Source organism: Otolemur garnettii, unplaced genomic scaffold (assembly GCF_000181295.1).
Source record: "Otolemur garnettii isolate 467f Iridium unplaced genomic scaffold, OtoGar3 scaffold00122, whole genome shotgun sequence".
NCBI lineage: Eukaryota > Metazoa > Chordata > Mammalia > Primates > Galagidae > Otolemur > Otolemur garnettii.
The window spans coordinates 5,119,440-5,130,426 of record NW_003852517.1 but is presented as its reverse complement, the minus strand read 5'-3'; the positions used below and the strand labels follow the sequence as shown (position 1 = coordinate 5,130,426).

Genomic DNA, 10,987 nt, shown 5'->3' with positions numbered 1-10,987 from the left:
GCTTATGCTATCTTCCCACCTTAACTTCACAAGCAGCTGGGACAATAGGTGCATGTCTGGCTCCTCTCTATAATATTTAACTTAGAAAAACATAAAATAACCTTTCATTAAGTAAACTAACTCCTCTGAGTAATGCAAATGCACTGAAGTTATTTTAGCAAAGGCAAGTCTTAGTGCTTGTTGCAGGCTGAATTGTGCCCTGCCCCCCAATTCATATGTTTAAGTCCTACCCCAACATCTCAGAACATGGCCTTACATAGAGATGTAATTCCATTAAAGTGAGATCATTAGGGTGGGATCTAATTCAACATGACTAAAATCCTTATAAAAAGGGGACATTTGGACACAAACATAGGCATAGAGAGAAGACGTGAAGAGGTGCAGAGAACACACAGCTGTCTCCAAGGCAAGGCAAGGGGCCAGGGATGTGTCTTTCCCTCCTGGCCCTTAGGAGGTGCCAACTCTGCCAACACCTTCCAGACTTTCAGCCTCCATTGCTGTGAAATAATAAATTTCTGTTGTTCAAGTCATCAGCCTGTGCCCCTTCATTACAGCACACCTAGTAAACTAGCACAGGGCCCAACCATCCCATCAAGGACATCGGTCCTGATGGGAACCTCAGGCTTCTTCTGTGTTTTCCTTATCAGGGCTGTTGGTGTCCTAAGATGCTGCAAAAGAGACCCAAAGGTGTCCAATGGAACAGAAACACAGAGCCACTGGTCTTTGATTACTCTCATGATTTATTAATATTCAGATTGAAAAAGGAGCCTTACAGCCGCAAGTTACGCTAATTGGCACATTTGCTTTATTTATTTATTTTTAAAACAAACTGGGTTTTTGAATTTTTTTTCCTTTTTGTTCATTCCATCACATTGAAAAGGAGGAAAACAAATATGGATTTGAATTCACTTGATATTTTGGACTCCTCAGATAAACGGAACATTGCACACACACTTGGAACAGAGAGATAGAGAGGAAAGTGGACTCCCACAGGGCCACACGCACCAGATCAAAAAACTTGGTTACAGTGCAAGAATTTCCCAAAATGATTGGATCATCATTACCAAAAACTCGCCATAACAACACCAAGAAACAAAAAATGTTTAAGCCACACTGTTTGACTTGGGATCTTTCCTGCTTTTTTTTTTTTTTTAAATGTTTGCCACACAGAGAGAAAGAGGGCTAGTGGGTGGGAGAGGACAGACTCACGGACGTGAGCAGGACAGGAAGGGAAACTTCAGAGTGGAGCTGAGAAGAGGGTGGGGAGAGACAGGGCTCAGGAGAGGGAGGGGAGGGATGTGGAAAGCCATTTCTTCAAGTTCAGGCATGTTCTTGGTCAGCCTCGCGTTCTTCTTCTTTACCCTCATCCTGTCGGGCACTTTCCTTAGGTTTGGTTTCATCTACAGCTTCTGAGGAAGAAAACAGGATGGGGGAGTGGGAAAGAGAGTTAGTACGTGGTCTCATCTGTTCATATGATGGTACGATTCTTTATATGCTATTACACGCGAGTGTTAAGGAAAAAAGACTATTGTCATCCAAGTTCAGAAGAGATTACCTTCAGGAACCTGTTCAGTGGCACATATGGAACTTCTCAGGAACAATGGTATATTAGGGACAGGAGTCCACTACACCTGTCCACTATCGCCGTGGCCTTTAACCTCTCAGCCTTATTATAATCATGGTACCCACAGCTCTGATCTTCTCTTAGGTAATCAATATCAATCTTGTATTTCTGTTCTATTATTGCCAGAATTCTGACACACAGTTGGTGCAGATCACAGGGCATCCATCTTAACTCCCTAATTCTTCACTTCTAGTCCCAAAAAGACTAGAAAGTGAAATAGTTGAGTTTCCAGCTCCTACGTGAGCTATGGGTGGCTGTATGACACAGTGCTGGTCAGTTAGAGACTTCCTTGGAGAGGGCAGAGTTGAGTTATGCCCTTGGTATTCTCCCATTCCTGATGATGGGAACATCAGACAACACCTGTGGTGTAGCAGCTCTCTTATGACCATGAAGACAAAAATATACTCAGGATGGTAGAGCGCAATCAAACAAACAAAAAAACCGAGTGACTGTGTCACTCCCAGACATCTTTCCTTCAGCTTGTGACAGACAAATCACTAACCTCTTTAAAGTGTTATAGTAGTTTTCATTTTCTTGCAGTCAAGCACTTTACAACTGAACACATATATCCACAGAGCCAGTATTGTTTTGCTTAACAAGGAGGCCTTTTGTCTTTTCGAAGGATGATTTTTCCGACTGGTTTCTCTATAGAACTCAGTTTATGATATAAGATAGTTTACTAATATGCCAACTTATAGAAAGAGAACTCATTTGTCCTGAAGTCACCTGTGTTGCCAAACAATAAACTCTTTGTGGGAAGAGTCCCCAAGACCACTCCTCAGTTCAGTGATTTGCCAGTGGGACTCACAGGGCTCAGTACACTGTTGGATTCATAGCCCTAATTTTTTTTTTTTTTTTTGAGACAGAGCCTCAAGCTGTCCCCCTGGGTAGAGTGCTGTGGCATCACAGCTTACAGCAACCTCCAATTCCTGGGTTCAAGCAATTCTCCTGCCTCCGCCTCCCAAGTAGCTGGGACTACAGGTGCCTGCCATAACACCTGGCTATTTTTTGGTTGCAGCCATCATTATTGTTTGGCTGGCCCAGGCTGGATTCGAACCCGCCAGCTCAGGTGTATGTGGCTGGCGCCTTAGCTGAGGTGAAAGGACAAAAAGCAAAATAAACAAAGGGAAAAGTCTCATGGGTCAAAGTTCAGAGGAAACCAAGAATCAAGCTTCGAAAAGTCTAAACCCCCATGAAGTCACACAGGATGTGCACAATTCTTCCAACAATGAATTGTGATGGCACATGTCAAATGCCAACTACTGGGGAAACTCACCTGAGCCTACAAGCCCAGAGTTTGTACTGGGGGTTGGTCACATGGCACTTTCTGCCTAGCATGTACCAAATCCACACTCGCAGAAGGAAAACAGGTGGTCAGCATAAACCACCTTGTTTTCACAAAGATTATAGGCACAGAGTACCACTCTCATCTAGGGAATAGTGAGAACCCTCTCAAAATCCCAGTTCCCAGAAGCTAGCCTATGGTCAACTTTGTAAATAAACCCAGGGATAGTAGTCCCAGGCTTGCGATGTTAACGCTTTCTTTTTTTTTTTTCTTTCCCACATTCTGTTGTTGAAAATTCCTGTCGTTTAAACTGAAACTGTTGTTTTCCTTTTCTTCTTCTTCTTATCTACTAGCTGCCTGTTTTTCTTGAAAAGGCCAACTGGAGTCAGTGAAATCTTCTTAAGCTAACAAGTTTGTATTTAATTTGAAGGTAATTCATAGGCTTTGAAACCACTCAAGCAAGGAATATAACTTAGGTATGCTTAGGAGATTAAACTGGCAATACTGGATAAAACTGATTTGCTATTGGGAGATGTTGAGATTAGAGAAATGGGGGCCATTTAAGAGACCATTAGAAGAGATTATAAAAATATGTCTCTTTCAAATCACTTAGCTGAAACATTTATATTCAGATGAAACTGAACATTTATATCCAAATAAGACCACCACTGTTAAACACATCTTTGGAATTCCTTCTTTGGACTATCTATGTAATAGCATTCTTTTAAACCTTTTAAGGAGCAAAAATATGTTTATTTTCTTGAAAATAGATATGCTTTTTAGAATCATAACAGGCTGGTCTGATAAATAAGGTAAATAGTTACTATGGGTAATTTCATCTTACAATGACCAAAATTTTTAAGTCTGATTTATTTTTAGGGTTCATAACTCACTGTAATATATGTCTAAAATGTAGATATTCTAGTTATACTACTTACTACTGCCCATAAAGATTTTTTAAGGCTGTAGCTTTCCAAGGTAACTATAAATTCTTGTAGAACCAGTGAACCAATCCAAGTTTTTGGATGAAACTAACTCAATTCTGATCATCATAATATTCTGTATTCTTCAACTGTTATTTCCCAGGTATTACGGAACTTTGGTATGCTAATGAACCATTTGATTTTCTACCAGAAGAAAGGTTCCAGATTTATTTTACTTAGCTCCTTCAATAGTAATCAAGAATTCTTATAGAGAATCTGCTTAGTCCCCTAATGCTGCTCACACCTTAGGATACCAGAGGCATGCCCAGAGTCAAAAACAACCTTTTTAGTGGTCTCTTCAAACTGCAAAAGAAACACAATATGGATTTTAATAGCCAGAAACCTACATAAAAATCAGTTGTAGGAGCAAGAGAAAACTTCAAATCTCTCCTACTAACATAAAAATGTGGGTGTTACAATGCACAATTTGAGGGACATGAAGAAACTCAAAGAGAAAAGGAGAAGTAAGGTGAGTAAGGTGACAATTGTATGTTTGTGGAATAAAAGGAAGAAAACAAAAAAGAGGAGAAACAAATGAACAAAAATGCAGGCAACTCTGGGTGGTACCTGTGGCTCAAGGAGTAGGGTGCCAGCCCTATATACCAGGGGTTGAGGGTTCAAACATGGAACCAGCCAAAACTGCAAAAAAAAAAAAAATGCAGACAACTCTGAGACACAGCCACAATTTCTGCCCTTTGCCTTGTTGGACTGGAATTATGTTAAATCCTCCCAAATTGCCCCAATTTCTCTTGTCATCCTTCATGTGGACCTAACACAAGGGGTGAAATTCAGTGCAAATTGGTTTATTAGGACAAAAAAGTATTGCTGTCTGTTTCGTATTAGGAGACATTCAATATATATATTTTCTTTTTCTCAAATGCCTCAAAATATTTTACATACAATTATTTATTTATTTGCTCAACAAGTTGTTATTGAACACTTGTATAGGTATTGAGGAGAAGTAGTGAAAAAAAAAAACCCCAGCAAATATTACTGCCTTTTTAAAACCTTTTACAATATACCTTTAATAAACAATAACTATCATAATCAGAATATAAGCAATGAGAGGGACATTTCACATCTCTCGGTTGTGGGAGAGTGCTCTTCTCTCTGTTATGCTCTTCTAGAGTAACAGCAATACCTACTTCTGCCCTACTTTGAATACCCAGGGCCCAGCATGGGCTCTAACACAAGGAAGGCTTCCATAAGTGTTTGTTGAGTGAAAGAATGAATGGACATCTTCATCTAACAGATGAGGATGGTGAATTCTAGGTATATAAAGAGACTTTCCCTAAAGCATGTGGTTTTCTCATGACCAAGCCAGGACTTAACCCAGGTCAGTTCTACTTTTCCAAGTTTTCCTAGCCAAACTTGAGCAGCAGAGGTTAATGTATTAATTGACCGTTTTATCAATTCAGCACCAGAAACAAAGTAGGTAGGGTTCACAAGGTTGTGGTAACCTACAAAAACTTCTGAGATGAAAAAAAGATGACTTCAAAATGTAAAATTAAAATTGATGAAGTTCACGGGTAGACGAAGGTCACTAGTTTGGTAGATGACTACCAAAGGAAACATTAGTCATACAACTGGAACTCAGTTCAGCTGAACATATACAATTATACACATGTTAATTTGGCTGAGATGACAATAATCTTGATATTATTAAATATTGAGCAAAAAAGTCATCTTTGAGATTAAGGGATGACTATTAGCAGAAATAAAATGAATCAAGTTGGTAAATTCAATGAATTGTTTATAGGCTACCAAGAGATTATGGGGAGAAACAAGATATGGGGGGGCAAGAAGTAATATAAAGTAACAACTTTTATAATAAAAAAGTGGGGTAAGCTAAGAACCCATAATAATACTTTTTAAAAAAGTAAACGTTATGTGCAAATGAAGAAAACTATAGTTATAATGGGTCTGCTCTGCCTAGCTCTACTTTGATGTGAGACTGCATGAATTTGGGAAAGATTTTAACCTTCTACAAGGGGGAATTTATGAAGAAAATCCAAGTTTTGCATAAATGAGTCCGTTGGAGCTCACGTGTTGTAAAGAAGTTCTCAAGTTAGCTAACTTGTTCTTTCTCCCCTGGATGCCAACCCAAGGTAAGTCGTAGTTATTAAATCATGTTGAGCATATATCTACGTTTTCTTATCTGTTCTATTCAGTGGCCTGAAAAGAACAACTTGGAAAGAAGTATGGATTATGACTTTCCTGGCTCTTTGGTATTTAACTACAGCTAACATTGTTGAGCTCTTACTATCTTCACAGAACAGTTCTAAGTGTACTTGTATTATTTCATTTAATCCTTGCAGCTACCTTAATTATCCCATTTTACATCTGGAGAAGCTGAGCCATGGGAAGAGTAAATAATGTACCTAAGGCCACCCTGTTAGTAAACAGCAGCAAGTTATAACCCTGGACAGAGTCATCTAGGAAGCTTCACCTTTAGATTGCTTTCCCTGCCTTTAGTATTACCCAAGAAGGATGAGCGGGCTTAGAGCAGGAACTAAACCAGGCAGTCCACAGGTATTTAGGCCAGGAGCTAGAGCCTCCAAAGTCTAAAAACTGTGTTGCTAAAAGCAGATCATAATGAATGAAAGAGCCCTGATTAGTCTTCCATAATATGAAATCTGGTCTTGGCACTTTCCAGCACTAATTACACAATTTGTGAAGAGTTAATACGTAATCTTTAGTATTTTGTGCAAAGGCTTTGATGATCATGGTGAGTGTCAAAGACAGATGAATGGCTGATGCCAGCTGGTCACTTCAATTACCATGATCCAATTAGAGTAAATAACCACACTCCTCATCTAGAGGATCAACCTCCTTCTGAGACAGTTATTACTTAAGAAGAGGCTCAAAGTTAAAAGACCAAAGTCACACTTTCAGTGCCAAGTGACATAAAGACAGTGAGTGAAAGTGAGTGGAAGGGCCTGGAGCTGGCAAATGGAACCGGGAGTCACCGGCACGATGGCTGAAACCCAGCAAGGCGGGGAACAGGAATGCTTGTTGTTTTTCAGTTTGGCTCTGAACAGTACTCTTACTTATATTAGACATTAACATGTAACATTGACACTAATATTTCTGTTGAGACATTCTAGGAAAAGCAAAATTAAATGAATCACAGGGCTATGAACTGAATATTTCTGTTCTCCCAAAGTTTATTTGTTGAAATCCTAACCCCCAAGATGAATAGGAGGTGGTTAGATCATAAGAGCAGAGTGATCATGACTATCTTTGTCAAAGAGACCATGCAGAACTGTCAAGTCCCTTCCACAAGGATATAGCAAGGATATAGCAAGAAGCCACCACAAGACCATGAGAAATCAGTCCCTCACCATACACTGAATCTGCCAGCACCTTGATCTTGTACTCTCCAGATTCTAGAACTATGGGAAATAAATCTCTGATATTTACACACGATGTACTTTATAGTACTTTGTCATAGCAGCCAGGCTAAGAAACACAGGAGATATGTGTATATATAAAATATGTGTGTATATTATATACACATTATATATATAGTGAACAATGCTTGTCCTTACCAAAGGTTATTACTATTAACTACCCAGTGATGTCTTCTCTCCAGTCAGTCCTCATCAGGCATCAACCTCCGCAAGTTCAGTTCTATCATTAGATAAAAATGTGTCTGCATCCCAAACAAATAAAAAAAATGAACAAAACAAAATTGATGATGTGCTTTAGTTTGAGCTAAACTGTTGTTTTTCAGTTTGGGTATAAGTAGTAGTACTTTTACTTATATTAGAGATTGTTTTTTTTTTTTAAAGGTATAAACATTTTAAGAAATATATTTTTCAAGTGGAACATGGTCATATTTTCAGGAGTAAACAGCTTTATTCATATGAGAGGCTTAAGATAGGAGAGTGCTCAGCAACTTGTGTAATCTGCCCTCTTGATGTGTGGTGCTACAATTTAAATTGTGTGCATACCATTTAGTCTCAAAAAATTATATTCAATTTGGACAGATGATGTCGGAATCTGACAGTAAGTTGTAATAACCTGCCCATGCCATTGCATCTTAGCCTTGACAAAAACAATGCTCTTCCAAGCCCAATGACCACTCGGATACTACCATGCTCACTGGCAGCCTCCATGAATTCAATCATTTCTATGTTAACTTAAAAAGAGAAAATTACCATTAGGGACAGGAAAACCATGTAATCTCAACATACTTAGTTGAAGATCTTTTAAAAGGGAAGGAAAAATGTATTCATTCGTTCACTTCCTCATCCAGTGAAAGGAGCTGAGCCTCACCACGTGGCACAGGCTCTCTGCGAACTGCAGATATTGCAGCAGTGATAGAACAAGGAAATCACAAAGCTACCATCTCTACCTTCTCGGAATTTATACACTAGCAGAATCCTGCAAGGATATGTTAAAAGGACAGTACAGGAAAGAAGCAGCTAGGCAAGAAGATGCCCCAAAGGGGCATCATTGCTCCTGAGTCACTTCTCTTGGATTTCCAAGTTGAATAACTTTATTAAGTCTCAGAAGTTTTGAAAGATGAATCAGTCTGGTCATTTACACATTCTTGATTCACAACAATCATTCCTAAGAAAGATCAAAACCACATTAAGACAGCAAGTAATAAAGATCTAAGTTATGCATTTTCAAACAGTACAATGGTAGTTTTAAAAGACTAAGGGGATTTGGATGGACAATTTCACAGGGGTCCCTAAAATATGTTTATGAAACTGGCTCTCAGATCCTTGCTAAATAGATTCTGGAAGCAGCTCTTGCCTTTACAAATTCCATTCATTTCCTCGAAAGGGTGAGAATAGTATGTCTGCGCATTCTGCTGGTGAGCAAATACCAGGAGCATATGCAGCTGAGGCTGCCTGTGTGATCAGCAGGCAGCTTGGTTGCAATGCTGCTTGGAAGGGTGGTGGTGTTCCCAGCTGCCATCGCCTATACTGAGTTCTAATGGTCTTGCTTTTTGGCTCTGGTCCAGGCCCCTCCACAGCCCTACATTACTGAAATTAGGTTGAGTGGATTTCCGAGTAAAATATTACCTCTTGGGACCTGCCCAGCTCTCCCCAGCCTTGTCAACATTGATTAAGTCAAAGCTGCTATCATCCTGGGGCCATGCTCACAATTACTCTACCAATCACCACTGTGCTGGGGCTTCACTTCCTTTCTCATTTTATTTTCATCTTCTTTGAATATTAAACATCATCACCTCAAAGGCTGGAAGGAATGTAATAAAAAAAAAAAAAATTGGCGTCTAACTCACAGATGGCCCTTGTGTTACTTACATGGTCTTTTTCTTAGCTGTGTACCAGATGTCAATCTGGAGCCTGGATGGTGGCTTTTGGTGGTCACTGGGATGCATATTATACTCTTCTCATCACCATGCTTCACATTTTAAATTGCTTTCAAAACACTTAGCTACTGGGAGGCCCAGGTGGGTGGATTGCCTGAGCTCATGAGTTCGAGACCAGCCTGAGCCAGAGCAAGACCTCATCTCTAAAACTAGCTGGGCATTGTGGTGGGCACCTGTGGTGGGCACCTGTAGTCCCAGCTACTTGGGAGGCTGAGGCAAGAGAACTCCTGCAGCGGAGGGGTTTAAGGTTGCTATGAGCTATGATGTCACAGCTCTCTACCAAGGGCAACATAGTGAGACTCTGTCTAAACAAACAAGCAAACAATAAACAACAAAACAAAATACTTAGCCAGCATGCACCATTTTGATGTCTGGAGAAAATGGCACAAATAATAACACCTATACTTTCCAAGAGAGATAATAAGAGTATTTACCTAATGATTTTTAATAGTAGCAAATAAGAATTTAACCAAGAAGAAAACTCAGACGCAGCAGGGTGGGCTCCCAGCGATATTTGAAACATGCCATATTTATTTCTACTGCTTTCCCTAAAAGTTTAGGCCTAGGACCAAGCTGATTTATATTTTAGCTTTAACTCTACCACTAACTGGTCATATTACTTTGCCTTGGTTTCCTAAATAAATAATACAGAACATAATACCTGTTCCACCTTATTGTAGGTTGTTTGAAGTGTAAAGGAAAGTATTTTAAAGCACTTTAAAATTTTATAACTGTGAAATGTAGTATGTTGAGATTTTAATCCATTTTATGGGATTTGGATTTTGTTAGATTTTCATCCAGCCTATGGATTTGGGAAATCCACTCACCCAAATTCCAACCATCAAGTTTTATGTTCTCATCCTAGGAGGATGAAAATAATTTCCCAAAGGAGAAAAAAATCCTTTTTCCCAGAAAAATGATTAAGAGACCTTTTCCTTCAGAATGTTCCTATAAAGTCTCTGGCTCTGAGGAAAGCATAGGATGTGAGTGACTAAATAATTAAATAGAGCTATTTTTAAAGAATAGCTGGGATAGAATATGAGATTTCTAATCTATAGAATAAAAGTCAATGGTTTTTATCTGAAAAGAGAAGAGACCCAGAGAGATGTGAAAATAATTAAAATGAAAGCCAAAGAAATATCGATGACTAGCCTTATTTACACAGAGTGCCTACCAAATCATCAAATTATATTCTGTCTTCTTCCCCCATTAGAAACATGTAGAAGCATCAATAATTAGAATTAATAAGGCTTCAATAGTTGTTTTCAATCATTTTTAGACTAATATATAAATTAAATGATGTTAACTTTATTTCTTACCATTATTACAATGAATAGGTCAACTTCTAAAAGTTGAATCAAAACAAAAAATTGGGGGTATTCTCACTCTAACCTAATAGTCAAGTAGACTCACTCCCTCATCTCCTCTCCCAGCCCAGTTACACGCAGAGCACGCAGGTCAGCTGAGGCGCTGCTTCTGTTAATAGGTGGGAGGGAAGGAAAAATCCAGGATCTGCAGAGATAAACAATTGTGAGAAATGCCACGGGGGGGGGGGGGCAGAAAGGTAATGTGATCTTGAGTGCTGCTAATAGTCATAATCAGAAATAGTTCAGCCTAGGAATTTTGGTTTTCTTCTTTTTTGTAGAATTTTATATATATATGTATAACTATATATATAATGTATAATAGAAAGAAAAAAACATATTTTTAATTTATATTTTAAATAATAATAATTTTAATTTAAT

The 10,987-nt window shown here is 38.8% G+C and overlaps 1 protein-coding gene across 1 annotated transcript in view; it reads right to left on the bottom strand.

Annotated features, from left to right (window-relative positions):
* Nucleotides 1-723: 723 nt before the first annotated feature.
* The window catches only part of GAP43 (growth associated protein 43), a 98,830-nt gene continuing 88,566 nt past the window's right edge, over nucleotides 724-10,987 (bottom strand). Inside the window, exon 3 of the mRNA XM_003797712.2 lies at nucleotides 724-1,409. Within this exon, the coding sequence (XP_003797760.1) occupies nucleotides 1,321-1,409 (89 nt within the window). The 3' untranslated portion in view covers nucleotides 724-1,320. The remainder of the gene's footprint in view (nucleotides 1,410-10,987) is intronic.